Source organism: Halichoeres trimaculatus, unplaced genomic scaffold (genome assembly GCF_033239565.1).
Source record: "Halichoeres trimaculatus isolate MK-OKI-2021-1 unplaced genomic scaffold, fHalTri1.1 fHalTri1_scaffold_4, whole genome shotgun sequence".
Taxonomy (NCBI): Eukaryota; Metazoa; Chordata; class Actinopteri; order Labriformes; family Labridae; genus Halichoeres; species Halichoeres trimaculatus.
In genome coordinates this window covers 1,239,005-1,256,661 of record NW_027437182.1, presented here as the reverse complement: position 1 = coordinate 1,256,661, position 17,657 = coordinate 1,239,005, and the positions used below count along the sequence as shown (strand labels likewise).

Here is a 17,657-nt window from a genome sequence, read left to right as displayed (position 1 = left end):
AAAGTCGCTGGTCATTGAGAATCTGCTTGTGGCTGGCTGTAGAAAAACAGGAAGTCGTGTACACACCCAGCCATAAAAACAGACTTTTACGGCATTCAAAACATATTTACATCCTGGGTCAAAAAACAGCTTGGGTCTAAAACGCTGATTTTACTATCGGAACGCACGCACTGGACAGTGAGTGATTTTTTTTCTATCTCTGTGGTTTAGAAGTTACTAGGATCGTTTGATTTTCTAGTCAGAGGCACAGCTCAGGTCACGTGACCGCCGGGCGCCCTGTAGCTGCTCGAAGAACTAACAGCCGGCGTCATATTGAATGTGGCTGCGTTTGCGGATTGACTTCATTTCACAGTTTCAGGAGCAGACTGGTGACATTGCGAAGGCTACATCCATGTTTTACACAGTCTATAGCCGCGTTTCTACCAAGAAGACCGGCTCGGTTCGACTCGGTACGGTGCGCTTTTAGCGGCGTTTCCACTGACTCATCCCAGGAAGATCCCTAAAAACCGAGACGAGCCGACCTACTTTTTTGGGACCCTTTCGTATGGGTGCCAGACTGAACTGATCCGCTCTCGGGAGGTGGAGCTACAACACTGCAGACTGTTGATTGGTTAAAAGAATCGTCACTTACCCCGACAGCGGCTGCATTTCTCCTGGAGGCTCACAGACTTCACTGAAACAAAGCTTGATTGTTCTTTGTATCAAAGAGCTACATGACAATCACAGAGAGGACGAAATGCTGCATGTCTTCATCTTTGCTCTTTGTTCACTGTGTCACGGTTTTCTTCTTTGTTGGATTTAATAGCGGGGTAAACTGCTATGGCGTCATGCTATTGTCTAACAGCTGCGGCTTCCGGCATCCAGCTTACACGCCGCCCACCACGAGAGGGCACAGTTTGCTGTGGAAACACAAACGAGATCAAACTTAACCGTCCCAAACCGTACTGAACCTACCCGGACTGCTTGGTGGATACAGCTTATGGCTGAGACAGCTTGTTTGGCTTAAGGCAGAGCTCAAAGACAAGAAGGGAGAGCCAGAGCCACAGGGTCAAGTTTGCACAAGTTTCCATGCAGTGATGTCCACTACAGAGTCATGTCTGTTTTTAATGCGGTGATGCCTGTGACCCCTGAAGACCTCCTCCATCCGGTATCCTTTTGGTCCTTTTTCCCTTTTGTGAATCTTTTACGACATAATGTGCTGTAAACGATGAAATCCACTAATTTTTTACATGTTAAGATTTTGTCTTGGCATGACGTCAGGGCAGTATTTATCAAATGATTAAATATAGGCTTTAATAAATGATTAGGAAACCATTTAAATCTATTTCTGTAACATTTTAGAGTCCCAACTCGCACAGACTGAGGTTGTTTTATGAGCTGAATAAAAGTGACACTGAAGACTTAAACGCTTGGTTACAATTCTTTTTTTTTATTTTTAAGCACAAATTAACTCAACTGTAACATATGATGAAGAATTACAGTATTTCCCATCAACAGTAAAAAGCAGATTTAAGTCATGTTAAAGTTTTAAGTCTTTATGTTCAGCCTCCACGATCTACTGCAGGACAATCTGAGTTCATACACGTCACAGCTTTGTATTTAACGCTTCATATACATCCCCAGTCAAACAGCATGAACATGTAAACTCATATGTAATAAATAACATGGTAGGTTTAGCAGTGATACTGGCTGAAGTCACATTCAAACAGAGAGATGCCCGGTTATCGTCGCCTTTCATCACCGACTGGGTTTAAACCAGAGCCCTGAGTTTATCGTGCTGCATTCACGTTCCCCTGGGAATACTCAGACACACTTCAGCACAGATAAAACCAACCAATCAGACTCTTTTGATCCTTTTCCTCTTCATATTCACTCAGGTGGTTTTCTTAGAATCAAATCCAACAGGGTCTACCAGGTGAAGTGACCTGAGCAGCATTTTATGAAAGCTCTGGGCCTGTATTTAACCGTTTATTAACATCACAGAGAAACACGTCAAAACTCGTCTTCAGGTTGTGTGTTTCCCTCTGTCCAGCATTCTGGTGTGACCCTTAAATCAAGATTCAGTTTCTGATTCATGATTCATCTGTTTGATACTCTGGAGAGAAGCCAATCAGGCGTAACTGGGAGCAGTTTGGACTTTAATAACTAAAAATAATAAATTCGATGTATTGGTGCTGATGTTTGCAGGTATTCATGCAGGCGTGTTGCTGTAATATGACAAAAACATACGTGTGAAATACTGCATTAACCTATGCTTCTGTGTTTTATTTGAGCTGGGCTTTTAGTGCAAATAGCTTTTAGGTAACAGTCAGTTTAGGGTTAATACAGCTTCTATATTAACGATTAGTGACCATACAACCTTCCTTTGCCTGTTAACACACAGTGCAGCCTCTTTCCATGGGTGAAGTTGTGTTTATTTTTTATTTTTTGGGGGTTAATGAATCTGTCGCAGGTTTGCAGGTTTACAGATAACAGCGAAGACTAACGTTGAGATAAATACAGACCCAGATATCTGCCTTTTCCCACAGGATTAGAACGCAGCATTGAATACCCGAACAGGTGTAAAAAGTCCCGTCTTCGGCCCGGACCTAGCTGAGGATCTTGTGGTATGGATGAAGGGGGAGGGAGGAGGTGAACGCTCTGATGTCCGTGATGAGCGTGACGTCCTGGAGTGCTGGCGAGGAGGCCGGCAGGAAGGTCAGCTCGCTCACTTCACCGTAGGCGGAGGAAGACGGGGGAGAGTCTGCGCTCTCCTGGCTGCAGGAGACACTCTGCTCCGGGGGGTCGTTCTCCTCCACGCCGAAGCCGACCACCTGGTCCAGACAGAGAGGGGACACGTCACAAAAGGATTCAACAAGATTTTTCTGTTTGAGTAGACGGTCAAAAAGAAAAGCTAACTCCTATAAAATCTTTAAATGTGACGTTCAAACAAATTTCTTGAACTCAAAACTTGGACCTTGGACTTTGTTTGATTGTTAACATGCTGCAGCAGTAAAAGCAGCTTTAATATCTCCAACAAAATATTTGTTTCACAGTATTAAATAAAAACTGCCCTTCCTTTGCATTATTCCCTGTCATAAACAAATTAGTTCTGTAAAAGTCATTTGCGGTGAAACTGGATTCAAAATATTAATCTAATTAATCAGAGGCTTTGTAATTAATTGATTGCAATTAATCACATTTTAATCATAAATCAGTATTTGTCACAAGAATGCAACATTTTTCAGTTTAATTAGCTTTGGTTGATAAAAAAATCAATAATTAGACATAAACATCACCTTAAAGGTAGGGTCTGCAGGATTTTCCATAAAAAAATACAAAGTCAACTTTTACAGGAATAATCCTGCTCAATCGTCACTTCTGGGCCTCTACACGTGTGTGTCAGTGTCAGTGTCTGTGTCAGCCCCCTCCTCTACCTGGATGTTGGTGTTTTGGTTGTTTCAGGACGTTTCTGGGCGGAGAGTAAGCGTGGTTACATCAGCTAATCACAGAGCACCCAGTGCACTAGTGACTTTGCGTGTGGATCGTAGCGAGTGGAAGAAGCTAATCAGAGCGGCTACGACAGTGAGGAAGAAAAACAACCAAAGTGAAACAAAAAGCAAAACAGACCAAACTTTTTCCTAAACGAGGGTGAAGCTTGGCTCCACTTTCATTCGCTTTCAGGAACTTGGAGAGCAGCACGGGACGAAGAGGGATGTGAGTTAGCTTTCTGCTAACCAGGTATGTGTCAGATACTCATGATTAGCTTGTGCTAACATGCTAAGTCCGGTGCACGGCTCTTAAGTCTCTCCCTTGTAGAAACGTGATGCTACAGGTGGTTTCTGGGTGAGTGAGTGAGTTCATGTAATCACGGTCAGGGGCTGTGGGTGTGGGCTGCTGCTGGCACTGAGCCAAGGAGGAGCCCAGTTTGAACGTTGTATTTACGAACAAGTAACAAAAATTCCTGCAGACCCTACCTTTAAATTTTAAATTTTTTCAAACTTCTGGATATACAGAATAAATATATTTCACATGGTTTGACTGAAGCTGGATGTGGACGTTTTCTTTTTTCAGAATGTACCACCAGAATCAGAAAAATGAGAAACACAAAGTTATTTACAGGCTTCACTTATCCTGTGTGCGCGCCGAACAAAAACTGACGTCAGGGGTAACTCTAAAACTTACCTGAGGTCCCTACTCGAGACAAATCCTGTGAGAACAGAGTTTAAGGCTGAATCTGTGTGCATAAAAACAACTCCTCTTAGCTCGTCGGATCGGTAAGGTGAAGTCAGACTCACGTGCACGCTGAGCTTCCTGCTGCTGTTGTTTCTGTGCTCCAGGAACCAGGAGATCAGCTCCTCCTGACTGAAGAGCTTCAGAGCTTCAATCTGCAGAAAACAGACCAGAGGTCATCGAGGTTAGAATTCAAAACAGGTAAAATATGACGCCATATTTGAGTCGAGTGTCCGCTCTCAGTCCAGATTTAACTAGCTGGATAAACTGGGTTTCGATCAGATTTTGGACGGTGATAAAAGCGTTCAGACATACGCCTCACCTCCTTGTTGAGCCGACTGAAGACGTACTGCTGCGTGACGACCTCAAACCAGTTCCTGTCCACCTCCTCTCCCAGGTGTGCGTCCTCGCACTCCTTGAGCTTGATGAGAGCGTTCACCTGGGTTTTAAACGCGTCCTCGCTCAGGCTCAACAGTCGCTCGCCGAAGCTGACGAGGAACTCCTCGATCTTCGCCTCCACGAACTCCGAGCTGCAGGACCAAAAGAGGAAACGTCAGGAAACTGCACGGGAACACCACCTGCAGCAGAGACCAACCCAGCTGAGCTCACCTGAACTTTGTGGCCTGCGTTTCCACCGTGACGGAGAACCCCAGCACGCCTGAGGTGTTCCTGCAGGTTGGATACACCTGGTACCTGAGGGAGACAGGTGCTGGTTATACAGTCAGAGCTCAGAGAGGGATGCTGCTCTGGTTTAAAGTTTGAAAACTGACCCCAGAGTCTCTTTAGTCCTCAGGAAATCAAAACACGGCTCCTCCATGTGCATCTGTGGACGCAGACAGAGACGTCAGAGACACAAAGATCCTCTCCTGTTAGCCGTTAGAGTCACAACTCCGTCAACACTCACCACCATCAGCTCCATCAGAGCGTGCTCCCTCAGGTTCTTCAGCCCCGACTGAAACCAGAGACGCATTTATACATGAGAGCACGAAAACCAGAGGGACAGAGACATCCACACTCTTCCTACCTGGAAGTAGACGGTGACCTCGGAGTTGGCGTCTCCTTTGTTCAGAGACTTGACTTTGCACAGATGATGTTTCTGAGGCAGCTCCACCACCCGGAACAGAACGGGGACCTCTGCTGACAGAGGCTGGAACTGCAGCTTACTGCGGAGACACAGCGTCCTCAAATCACTGACATCAATTAAAGGATTACACGAGCAAGGGTGCCAAAGTTAAACGAGTATCTCAATGACTAATGATTGATTTGCATTTTTCTCCAGTAAGTCTCACTTTTTCGCTGCCATTTGTAAAGTTCGACCTTCATTAAACTCTATTTTTAGCAAAAGAAACATCAAACTTACTCGATGAAATACTGCAGGAACTCTTTGGACTCCTGTTGAGGGAACAAGCAGAGATCAGTCACTCTAACAAGCAGCTTAAAGAGTTCGAGCTCTCTGAGCGTGTTTGTGCCTCGCTGCGTCTCACCGTGCTGGTGAAGTTCCCCTGCACCAGCCCCTCGGTGTACAGCTCCGCCTTCAGCCCAGACACAAAGGTCAGGAGGTCATCGACGGTCAGTCCCTTCATGACGGCCTGATACTTCTGGATGACGGACCAGCGGCAGTGCTCCAGGATCAGCAGACGGACGTCCCTGCAGAGGAGGGAGACGTCTCTGAAACAGGAAGCTGACGGGCTAACGAGTCTGCTGCTGCTTCCTCTGATGCCTCTTCAAGTGTGTTTGAGTGTGTGAGACGTACTTGCCCAGTCTCTCTGGTTTGATGAGGATGTTGAAGTAGGTTTTCTTCAGCTGCTCGGAGAACATGGTGAAGACGCCGGGCTCCGTGTTGAACTCGGCGAGATGATCGACGATGAGCTTCAACAGCAGCTGCAACAGGAAGGAGGACGTTTACCCATCTACTCATTCAGTAACGAAGCGAGTCACTTCATTCCTCTTCAGGGTTCTGCTGGATTATTCCAGAGTACTGAAAGATCTCAAAGAACCTGTTCTTGAATGAATTAGCGGGTCTATATTTGGAGTTCTTCTGGAGACATTTGAAGGTGTAGTCAGTGGTCTGGGAGAAAACGAGTGGAGTGGTTGTTGATAAATGAATTTAGACCCGCCTCTCCCTTCATACCCCACCCCTGGCTCCATGCCCGAAAGATGATGGATGTGCATCGTCATGGAAACGACCGTAGAAACTGCGTAGCTGACCAACATGATGAAGGCCAGACCAGTGAACGCTCGAGGGTCATTTCGCTATAATACATGAAGCTGTGTTTATTGCTTTGACATTAGTAGTGTGATGAGTTTTAGTAGGATTGTAGCAAAAGATATTGTAATATTTAGATTTATAAATATTTTCCGATCAAAGACGTGCGATGCTCCAATAGAAAAGCCCAGGTTGTTGATCCTTTGAAAGAGACTTGACCCGCAGACGTACGACGGAGTGGGAGGACGCTGTCCTCAGGAGATTTAGCTGCAACTCTTGCCGGCTCCAGCTGTTATAAAGGTATTTCTATCTTTAGCTCACTGCTGTTGTTTGGGTTTCCTGGTTCTTTGATAACCCTGACTCGTCAGACGACAGTCGCCACAACTCGACTGCCATAATTGATAACATCACAACAACAGAACAAGTTGTCAGATTAGACAATAAGATGAATGCTGACAGCTGTTACTGTTATGAAGCACCACAAAGCTAATCTTGCTAACCTGTCCAGCAGAAAGACAGAGACATCCGTTTTCAGCTCTGTTAAATCACAGAGTTCCCTCCACCGTCAGAAAGCCTCACCAATGTTGACCCGGGTCTTCCCTCTGTTATGGTCACAGACCTTCTTTTTCATTTTATGCTCTTCTCTCCTTTTTCTTTTGGGCTGTTTTTCAGCCGTTGCTACTGTTGGTATCACACTGCTTTCTGACGCTAACTGAGCACGCTACACAATATACTACTCCCCCTCCCCCCTCTGTCTGATCAGCGCCCCCTGGGTGTGTGGGGGCTTTTTGTCATCATGCTGTCAGTGATGATATCTTGTGGGTGGAGAGGAGAAATACAGCGATTTTGACAAATACTGCAGATTAGACAATCTTAGCGTCTGTTTCTGTTTGTTACATGACGTTCGTCTCCTCTGTGATTCTCTGCATGGTGTAAAAGTTTTTCTTCATGGTGGGTTTGATTGAGCTCAGGCTCCTGATCCTGTCTCTATGTTTGCTCTTTAATAAGGATGAGAGTCAGGAAGAGAGTCCAGGGTCTGGACCTGCCTTCCTACAGCTCCTTCAGATCAACGTTTGTTCCGTTTTTAGCGACATAAATAAAAACGATAAAGAGGGATGGATTTGCTCACCGGCAGTTTGTGGTTGAACCCTTTGAGTCGGATCACCAGGCCGTGCTCCCCGGCTACCAGCTTGTACTCCAGCTGAGCCACGTCGGCCTCGTACGCCGGCTCCGCCAGGTTATGAGCCAAGATGTTCACGAAGATGTCGAAGAGCACCAGACTGAGGAAGAGGAGGGACTGTGTTAGGCCCATTCAGAACGACCCAGAACTAAGGATTTCAGCTGCGGCACTTACTTTTCTGGACTCTTCTGGATGAGCGGGGAGATGAGGTTGAAGCGGATATAAGCTGGAAGAGAAAGACGTGTTACATGAACGTTTCATGAACGACACACTTAGCGTCAGACGGACGGAAACAGGTACGGACACACAGACTCACCTTTGGGGATCTTGAACTTGTTGTCTTTCTTGTACCACAAACATCCTCGCTCGTTGTTCACGATCCTCACGGGAAACTCTGTGTCTGGACAGTCTGACGTCTTCAGGTCGAAGTTCGTGGCTGCAGCACGGAGAGGAGAAACAACCATGAATGTGACAAACACGCGTTGGTCTGAGCGGTAAAGAAAGATCTGTCGCCGTCGTCTTCATACGAACCGATGAACTTGTTCTCAGCAGGAAGGTGGAGGCCCGGGTCCAGGTCGAAGTCTCCGCGCCAGCGCTCAGCCCACTCCTCCGAGATATCTGAGGTCATGAAACAAACACACACAGGTTTTTATTTCCCAGAAACACATGGAGCCATGAGTGAAACAAGGTGTGTGTGTGTGTGTGTGTCGTACCCTCCTTGCTGTAGCAGGTACCGAACCATTTCTCTTTGAGCAGACAGCAACCTTCGTTCTCTGGTGACAGCAGCAGCAGGTTGGCTCTCTCAGGGGTCAGCAGGGAGAGGGCGGCGCTGATCACCTGGAACGAACACACACACACACACACACACACACACACACACACACACACACACACACACACACACACACTGTAACCATAACTCTCTGGAAGTATCGCGTCTTATGGAGCGTCTGAATCTGCGGATGTTACCTGGGGGTCGTACTCGAACATGAGCTGGTCTCCGGTCAGGAAGTCGTCTTTAGGAAACAGCTGCATGTTCTCACAGATGTTCTCCACGAACTCGATGGGATCCGTCTGACGGACGAACGGCATAGAGAAAACAGAGAGAACAGGTTTTATGTTTTCAGCCTCTGATTTAAACTTTTTAAGTCAGACCAACTTTTGAGGCGACCAGTTCGTCGTCTGATCTGATCTTCCTGTGATAAAAGTTTTTAATCCAGTTTCTCCTTTAATTCACTTTCTTTTTTCTTTCCAGCTTTCCAATGGTTTCTTTTTCACTTCTTTCTTTTTAGTCTCTTTCTTTCCTTCTTTCTTTCCTTCTTTCTGTCTCTCATTGTCTTTTTTCTCTTTCTGTTTCTTCCTTTTCTTTTTTTAATTTCGACTACCTTATGCTTTTTTCTTTTCTTTTCTCATTTTATCCAGTCTCTCTCTTTTCAAAGCTTGTTTCATTTCATTCAACTTTTGATATTTCTTTTTTCATTGCTTTTAGTTTGTCGTTCCCTCTTTTTCTTTTCCAGATTCACTTTCCTCTTTGTTTCTTTTTCTGTGTTTTCTTCTTTCTTTTTGTTCTTTCCGTTTGAAGTGATTTTTCTTTCTCCTTTTCATTTCATTTTCTTTATTTTTTTCTCTTCTTGTCTTTCTTTTCCAGTCTCTCCCATTCCTTTTTCTGTTTCACAACCTTCTGTCTTTCTTTTTAATGTTTCCTTTCTTCCTCTCCCCCTTAAACCTGTCTGTTTCTTTCTTTTCAAAACTATTTCTGTTTCATTCCCCTTTTTCTTTATACTTCTTTTTTCCTTCCAGGTTTTCTCTGATACTTTCTCTTTTTTCTTTTCCTTTATTTCTTTTCCTTCCTTTTCTTAAATTTGTTTCCCTTCACTTTTTTCTTATCTCTTCTTCCTCTTTTCTTTTTCTGATTTCTGACATGGATAATATCTTAAAACTGTGGATTTATAATCACAGCTGATTTGAAGCTCTACCTGCTCCTGGTAGTGAAACTCGTTGGCTTCAATCTTCTGAATTTCCTCGTAGATCCTGAAAAAAATAAAAACAAACGAGAAAAGTTTTTCATAAAAACGTTTCCAAGCAGAGAAATGAGTTCACTTTGTTTTAACAATAACGTCCACACTCAGTGAAACGTGTGTGAGTGTGTGTGTGTGTGTGTGTGTGTAGGCTGACCTCTGCTGGGGACCCAGGGTCTGGAGCATCTTCAGGTACTGAAACACCAGATGGACCACCTGCAGAGAGAAAGGATCCAGGAGTGTGTGAGAGAGAGAGAGAGATAAAGTGTGTGTGTGTGTGTGTGTGTGTGTGTGTGTGTGTGTGTGTGTGTGTGTGTGTGTGCTGACCTGGTAGAAGTTCTGGTAGCCCTGGTCTGTGAGGGTGATGGAGATGGAGAAGATGGAGTAGGTGGTGTTCTGGTCGAAACCGGTCTCACTGTTTCCTCCAAACAGAGCCAGAGCCCAGCACCTGCACACACACACACACACACACACCACACACTCTTTAAACATCATTTTATAAATAAATCTAAACCTTCTGGTCATTTAGACCCTGAAGGAGTTTTAAAAAGTCTCGTGGTTAAAGTGTGATCGTCTCTTTCTTCCTGACTCACTTCTTCCGCAGCACAGACAGGATGCTGCCGGTTCCTTCGTGTCCGATCAGCCACGAGATGTAGTGAAGAGGCTTCACCCTGACGGAAACACACACACACACACGTTATAAGTTGATAAAGCTATGTTTACAGATATCTTAATGAGAGCATTAACTCAGTTTCACTCATTCACGTCTTGCTCTAACGGTAGCAGACATATTTGTAGTTTTTAAAGTTTTTCCTTTGTTTTTACATTTAAAATATCAATGAATAAAAAATAAAAACAATTGAACCAAGTCTTCCCCTTTTGCATTTTCCTTCTTTTTAGCTTTTATCTGTCTTTCTCTATCCATCCTCTTTTAGTGTTTCTTTCTTTCTCACTCTTTTATTTTTCTCTTCTTCCGTCTCACTCTTCTCCTGTTCTCCACATCACTTTGCGTCTTTCTTCGTTTGTATTATATATGTAATTGAATATTTCTTTGTTTTCCTTTTTTCCTTCCTTCCTCAGGTCATTGCTTACTTTTTCCTTTGTTTCTTTCATCCTTGCTTCACTCCCTTCTTTTCTGTCTCCCCTTAAATCCGTCCTCCTTTCCATCCTTTCTTCCATCCATCTTTTAATTCAATCTTTCTTCCTTTCTTTCTTCCCTCCTTCCAGCCTTTCTTACTTTTGAACTTGTTTTCCTTTCCTTGCTTCTTCCATCATTCCTTCCCCCCTCCCACGATTCTTTTCTTCTTTCCTTTTTCTTCCCTTAAATCTCTCCTTCTTTACATCCTTCTTTTTTTCCTGTTTCCTTCCCTTGTGTCTTTCTTCCTTCCATCATTCCTTTCTTCTTTCCTTAAATCATTCCTTCTTTTCCTCCTTCCTTTTTTCCTGTTTCCTTTCCTTGTTTCTTCCATGATTCCTTTCCCCCTCCCATGATTCCTTTTCTTGTTTCTTTCTTCCTTCCATCATTCCTTTCTTCTTTCCTTTTCCCTCCCTTAAATCTCTCCTTCTTTACACCCTTCTTTTCCTCCTCCCTTTGTTTCCTGTTTCCTTTCCTTGAGGTGACTGTTGGGGTCTGACCTTTGCTCCTGTCTCACCTGTAGTGTTTCCCCTGAGGAGGAACGGCCCAGCTGATGGTCAGAGCGTGAACCTTCCTCACAGGAACCACTGAAACACACACACAGGTTTTTATTAGAGACTGAAACCAGGAGAAATATTGATCGTTTCAACGTTGTTGACTTTACTGACGGTGCTGACTGAACTAAAACCAGGGTCAGACCTCTGTAGAGTTTGTTGAAGGCCGGTGTGTCGAACGGCTCCTGGAGGTGAGAGAAGTCGGCACGAGGTTCACCGCTGGAAGGGGAAAAACACACAAACAGATGATTGATTCTGCAGCTCTGTGTGTTTTGGTGTGTGTGTATTTGTTTTGGTGTGTTTTGATGGTGTGTGACGTCTCACTTGTTGGGAACGTGGATGAAGATCTCTCTCACCCACTGCTCCAGAGTGTCCAGAGTCTCTGAGCATCAGGAAACACAAACCAGAGAGCGTTTCAGACTGCACGAACACGAACACAAGATCTTCGAGATTAAGAATAGTCTGAAGTGTTTCCACCAGGCCGGTCAGTTTGGTTCATCTCAGTAAGGCACACGTTTTGTGGCGTTTCCTTTGACTAAAACCAGGACAGGTCCCCAAATTACCGACCCGTACTGTCCCACTTGTTGGACCCTTCTGTTGGAGGCCAGACTAAACTGATCTGACCCCAGAAGGTGGAGCTGGAAGCACTGCAGTCCATTGATTGGTGGAAAGAATCATCACTTCCTGTTTTGTTTTGTTTGAAAAATGGCGTCACGAACAGGTTTGTCGGATTTATTAGCGAGGTACACTGTTGTGCTGCTACGGCGTCATGTGTGAGGTTATATTTGTGCCATCAGAAACTTATTTTAATTAAAATATTGAATTTGTAGAAATGCTGCCACAGTGTTATTTACATCCCTCCTGTGGTATTTGTGAACTAAAACGCAGGGCGTGCTAATAACGGCTAACACAACAGCCCTGGTATGTTGGCACGTTTTTTTTCCGATTTCAGGGCTTGAAGCAGGAAAAAATCCTGTGCCTGAAAGCTGGGGGGGGGGGTGCATTTATTATTATCATTATTATCATCATCATTAATAATAATAATAATAATAATATTATTCTGCGTCTGGGGCGCCTCTCAGTAGAAGACTTTGTGAAAGGACCAATGAGCAAACACTGTGTGCAGACAGTGCTCGTGGGAGTTGTGGTGTCGTAGTGTCATACTGCAATGGGTTTAGTATTTCAGATGCCGTTTCAGAAAACTACAATTAAATAATTCAACCCGCCGAAGTCACTAGTAGGAGTGACTTTTACTAAAATTCGCATGGATGAAAAATACATCCATGCGCGCCCGATTGCGTGATTACAGACTTGCTGGCGGCGCAGTTTTCGAGCAGGTATCCTGATTCCGTGGTAAACTTGCTCTCTGAAGCCTTAAAAAGCCTCTTCGTTGTCCACAAACATCTCTCAATATCACTGCTTCATTACAGGTGGTTGCTTGTCCGCCTCTGCTCTCCGCCTCCGTCATTAATTACTCCCTTCACGAAGCACATCAATCTGACAAATTAGACGGACAGTGCCATATTGGACGATCGTTCTGCTAGTCACACTCATCATAGACCAATACGCATCAAGCCACGGTATGACGTAGCGGATTCGGGCCACTGCTGCTTGTTTGTGAAACCCTGATTGGTCCGTCTTGCGAAATTTCCTGACTGGTTCAGTCGGAACTCGATCAAATGAAATCAACGGAGGGCGGCCAGACCGATCACAATCAAGCAGGTTTGTCTGCCCCGGATTCCCTGCACTATGCCGGAGGTCTTCAAGCCCTGCGATTTAACGCTGATTTGAAAAAAACGTCACTCCCAGTTCAGAGGTTAATGTAACGAATCACCACAGGAGAGTACGCGGACGTGTAGAGGGTGTCTGTGAACAGGCACAAGGTGACGCAACGGTCTACCGCTCTGAATTGAAGTCGAATTTTGAAACTGAATCTGCTTTTTGTGAATTGAAACTGAATTCTGTTGTTTTTGAATTTTAAGTATAAAAAGAGTTGAATTTTCATAGATAAAATACAGTTTCACATTCATTTAAAAAATAAATTCAGATTCAAAACATTAATTTTTAGAACACATCATGCTTGTTCAAATTCAATATTTTAATTCAAATTCAGTTTCTGATGGCACAAATTTAACCTCGTAGACATCCAGCTTACACGCCGCCTACCGAGAAGGGCACGGTTGGCTGTGGAAACACAAACTGGATCAGGCTTTACTGATCCGTACCGGACCGCTTGGTGGAAACGGGGCTTTAGAGTCGGTACCTTTGGACTGGACGGTGAGCGTCATGTAATGAGCAGAGTAGTATCTCTTCCAGAAGTCTCTGAGCCGCTGGTAGGTGTTGATCTGTTTCTCTCTGGGCTCGTGTTTTAATGTCTGGGCGTTACCTGTCACACACACACACACACACACAGTGACAGAGTTTATCTGGTTTATCAGAGGACAGCTGGCTCTGAAACAGCCCTCCAGAGGGGTGGTGTCTTACCCCAGCAGAACTTGCCCATAGGGTGTCCTGGTTTGGCCAAACTCCCAAATAGCATCTCCTTTCGGTGGGAGTCGGACGGCCTGGCCAGCTGGTACTCTGAGGAGAGAGGAGGGAGGAGAGAGGAGAGAGGAGAGAGGAGGGAGGAGGGAGCCGTGTGGGTGGGTGTGGGGCAGAGATGACACAGACGTTTGGAAACAAGAGTTTGTGTTAGTGTGTGACTCACCGCTGTCCACGGCCTCCACCTCTCTGTCGATGGCGTCTTCGATCATCAGGGGACAGATGAAGAACTGAGCCCACCTGGAACCAAACAGGGACTGTCAGAGCGCCACAAGAGGTTGCTGTTTGAGACTTCCTGTCTCTTTCTTTATAGATTCATCTTATCCATCTTTCATCCTTCTATCCTGCCTTCCCTCCTTCCTCTTTCCTTCCTTCCTTCCTTTGTAAACGACCCAGGTATCAGTCATTTGGTATCAGAGGGTGTTAGTTTGTGGTATTTCCTGTTGAGGGAACGTAGCAGGGCTTTTATTTTGAAGGCTGAGCTCCTACAGAGGAGCTTCTCTTCAGCTCTGTTTTTGTCTTTTTTTAGTGTCCTTGATGTTTTTTAAGCCCATCAACTGATATACGTCACACCAAGTGACGTATGTCGGTTTCACCAACTGACCACGTCCTTCACCCAATCATTTCTTTGACTCTTTATATTTTATTAAGTGACATTTTTGTGTGAAACTGCGTCTGACTTTAATTATTTAGAAAAACGTCTTGTGTAGAATATTGCAGTAAATCACAATAATGTGATATCGTGGTATCATCGTATCATGACCCAAGTATCTTGATGTGTGTTGTATCGTGAAGTTCTCTTGGAGAAAAAAATCTGGAGCATTTTCTTTGTCAACTGTGTCATGGAACAAAGTCGTGACTATTTTTTCCATACATTCATCCATATTATCCTGAATTTGGAGTTATTCAACATTTCTCTGTCAGACTGCGCTCCCTAGAAATGTCCCTCATCTTTTCTATCACAGTTTAGACAAAATGTAAAGAATCATGTCTCAAAAATCCCAGTAACCAAGTCGACATTTCCTCCATGTTTTGTCCCTTGAACCTCCACCACCTGACCTCCATCAGCTCATATTTCTGCTCCTTTTCTTCACAGTTTGCTCTTTATAACATCTATAGTAAGAAGAGCAGAACATGTTGGTAACACAGCTGATGAACAGTTAATGCGCCCCATGTACAGACAATCATTCTGATGAAATATTGATGAGGAGGAGCTGAAACATGACACACTTTCTTCAAGGTTCACACCAAAAAGGATGGGCCCTCAGCTGATTGGGGTCATGTGACTTTGGAGCAAACCATTGCTGATTATAGGGTTTTTTCAGTGGGTAAGACGATTGATGCTGATTTCTCAGACACACACAAAATGAATTATTTTATTTAAATTAATTATTTCAATAGTTTTAAAACCAGCTTTGTCATGTTCTAATGATTATTCTAAACAAATGATCTTGAAAACAATAAACGCAAACATGTACTCTAGCACAAAAACTGCAAATTCCAACAAATGATTTACATTTTTAGTTAAATAAATGATGAAGCTGTTAACTTTCTGTATTAAATAAAAGTGAAATATCAGCCAGAAGACTCCTCTGTAAAACTGGTCACTGCTTGAAATTAATATTTATTAAAATTGATGAGTTTAAACACGGTACCGTTTGATTTTTAGTGAATCAGTACTCTGTACGACAGACAGAATTTGGTTGGCACCTATAAAAGTATCTAGAACATGAGTCATCCTGAACAAAGTCTCGACCATCAAACGTATCAGGACCCTGCTCTGTGTTTTCTTTGACAGCTGAGATTAACCTCACACAGGAAGCAGGGGCTTACCTGTCGAGTGCCTCCCTGAAATACTTCCTCTGCACGTCAAACTGGAAGATGGTCCTCTCGCAGTCGGTGGAGGCGTTGTCGCTCCCTCCGTGTTTCTTCAGGAAGGCGTCGAAGCCGTTCTCTGCCGGGTATTTCTCGCTGCCCATAAACACCACTAAACCACGGGCAGGAGGAGACGAAGATTAAAATCTACATCTAATCATCATCTTTAAGGAAACGCTTCACAGATATCAGCATGGACTCACTGTGCTCCAGGAAGTGGGCGAGGCCGGGCAGGTCTTCAGGGTCACTGAAGCTCCCCACGCTGATGCACAGAGCAGCTGCGGCCTGAAAACAAACACACACTTTATTAAAACACTTAAATCTTTGAGTCTTCAGCCTCTTCGGTGTCATGGTCCCCCTTCACCCACCTGCTTCTCAGAGTTGCCCTTCTTCTTCTTCCCCGCGTTGTCCTCGTCCAGCTCATCGAAGTCGCTATCCTGCTCCTCCTCTTCGTCTTCCTCTTCATCCTCCTCCGAGCCCTCACCTGAGTCTCCTTCCTCCTCATCGTCCTGCTCCCCTCCCTCCTCCTCCTCCCCGTTGTCTGCCTCCTCTGCGTCCTCTCCCGCTTTCCCGTCTGAGCCGCTGAAGTCGGAGATGAGGAGCGCTCGGAGGCCGTTGCTCAGCTCGATGTATCTGCAGAGGGAGGAAGGTCAGACGGCGTGTTAGAGCTTTTCAGACAGACATTCAAACCACTTCCCACTTCCCTCTCCCACCTGTATTTCTTGGGGTCACTGGGTGATTTGATGATCTCTAGGTCTCCCTGGTCTGCTGCTTCTCCATCTCCAGCAGCCACCTCAGACCTCACATCCTGCGGTGGCGGCGGTGGTGGCTCCCCCTGGTCTGGAGCGGATACCTGACCGGGCACACTGCACCCACTCGCTGACTTGTTGGTTTGAGGCATTTTGAGAGTGACAGGCTGGATGTGAATGAGAAAGATGAAACAGATTAAAATCTTGTGTTTTGACCTATTAGCCAATCAGTTATTTATAGATAAATGTGATACTGAATGACTCTGAGGAAGATACAAGAGTAAAGTTATTATGATTATTGTGTAAAAATAAACCGAAAGTTAAGTAAATATGTTTCGGATAGGCTCAGTGAGCTTTTACTTCTTTTTATGACCAAATAAACAAGAAGAATCGACAACATCTGCGATCGATTCGCGCGACAGAAGCGGAAACAGAGGTAGCGAAACTCGACAGAACACCGGTGAACGGAACCCGTCGTTAGCTGTCGTGATAACAAATTAAGACAAGCTTGGGTAACAGGAAATGAAGGGAAGCTAACAGGCTAATAGTTTGATGACAACTTTGTGTATGTGCAAACAGCTTCATCACAGTATCTGTACTCTTTAAGTCAGGCTGTAAGCATCGTAATAAGACGTCAGTTAAAGTCATTAGTGTACAGAGCAGCTTGGTTAGCCGTTTATTAGCTTCCCGTAATCCAGATGAATGACAAACGGAGAGCTCAACGGCTAACGTAGCTACACCGGCTAAAGTAAGAGGCGTTCAGTTTGCTCTTTATCTGTTCGGTGATGTTTGAACTCTGAGTCCTGACACAGCAGTTTGGGTTTTAAATTAAAAGGACGGGCTCACCTTTCTGATAGCTCACTGCGGAACGAAGTTTGGAGGTTCGGTTTCAGTGAAGCCGCCTAGCCTGGGTCAGCTAGCCGTTAGCCAAAACAAAGCCTATGATTGGATCAGAGCAAATCAGTCACACGGAGACAAGCCGTCTGATTGGTCAAATGTGTGACGTAGGACGTACAAGAGAACAATACCAAAAAAATAAATACGAGTTAAAGCATCTTAAAAGTAATCCAAACCGAAGCGTGTTCGAATAAAAATTAGTGTTTTTGTATGAAAATAAATAAAATAAAAATCTATTTAAAAAAATCCAAAATAAAAAAACAACATGTTTATGTCGTTTAATTCGGTCT

The 17,657-nt window shown here is 44.5% G+C and overlaps 1 protein-coding gene across 1 annotated transcript; it reads right to left on the bottom strand.

The window, feature by feature from the left end:
• Window positions 1-2,168: 2,168 nt before the first annotated feature.
• nrd1b (nardilysin b (N-arginine dibasic convertase)) lies at window positions 2,169-17,436 on the bottom strand. Its single transcript, XM_074668562.1, has 31 exons — window positions 17,317-17,436; window positions 16,435-16,637; window positions 16,090-16,354; window positions 15,925-16,006; window positions 15,680-15,833; window positions 14,013-14,086; window positions 13,790-13,885; window positions 13,569-13,691; window positions 11,630-11,687; window positions 11,451-11,524; window positions 11,269-11,338; window positions 10,210-10,287; window positions 9,944-10,064; window positions 9,774-9,832; window positions 9,575-9,629; window positions 8,568-8,672; window positions 8,312-8,435; window positions 8,130-8,216; window positions 7,915-8,034; window positions 7,773-7,824; window positions 7,548-7,698; window positions 5,966-6,093; window positions 5,697-5,859; window positions 5,573-5,604; window positions 5,237-5,375; window positions 5,117-5,164; window positions 4,983-5,035; window positions 4,822-4,905; window positions 4,535-4,742; window positions 4,278-4,367; window positions 2,169-2,813 (listed from the first exon to the last, which is right to left on the bottom strand). Exons 2-31 carry the CDS (start codon window positions 16,620-16,622, stop codon window positions 2,589-2,591), a joined length of 3,306 nt encoding a protein of 1,101 aa, XP_074524663.1. The 5' UTR covers window positions 16,623-16,637; window positions 17,317-17,436; the 3' UTR covers window positions 2,169-2,588.
• Between the last annotated feature and the right edge of the window lie 221 nt (window positions 17,437-17,657).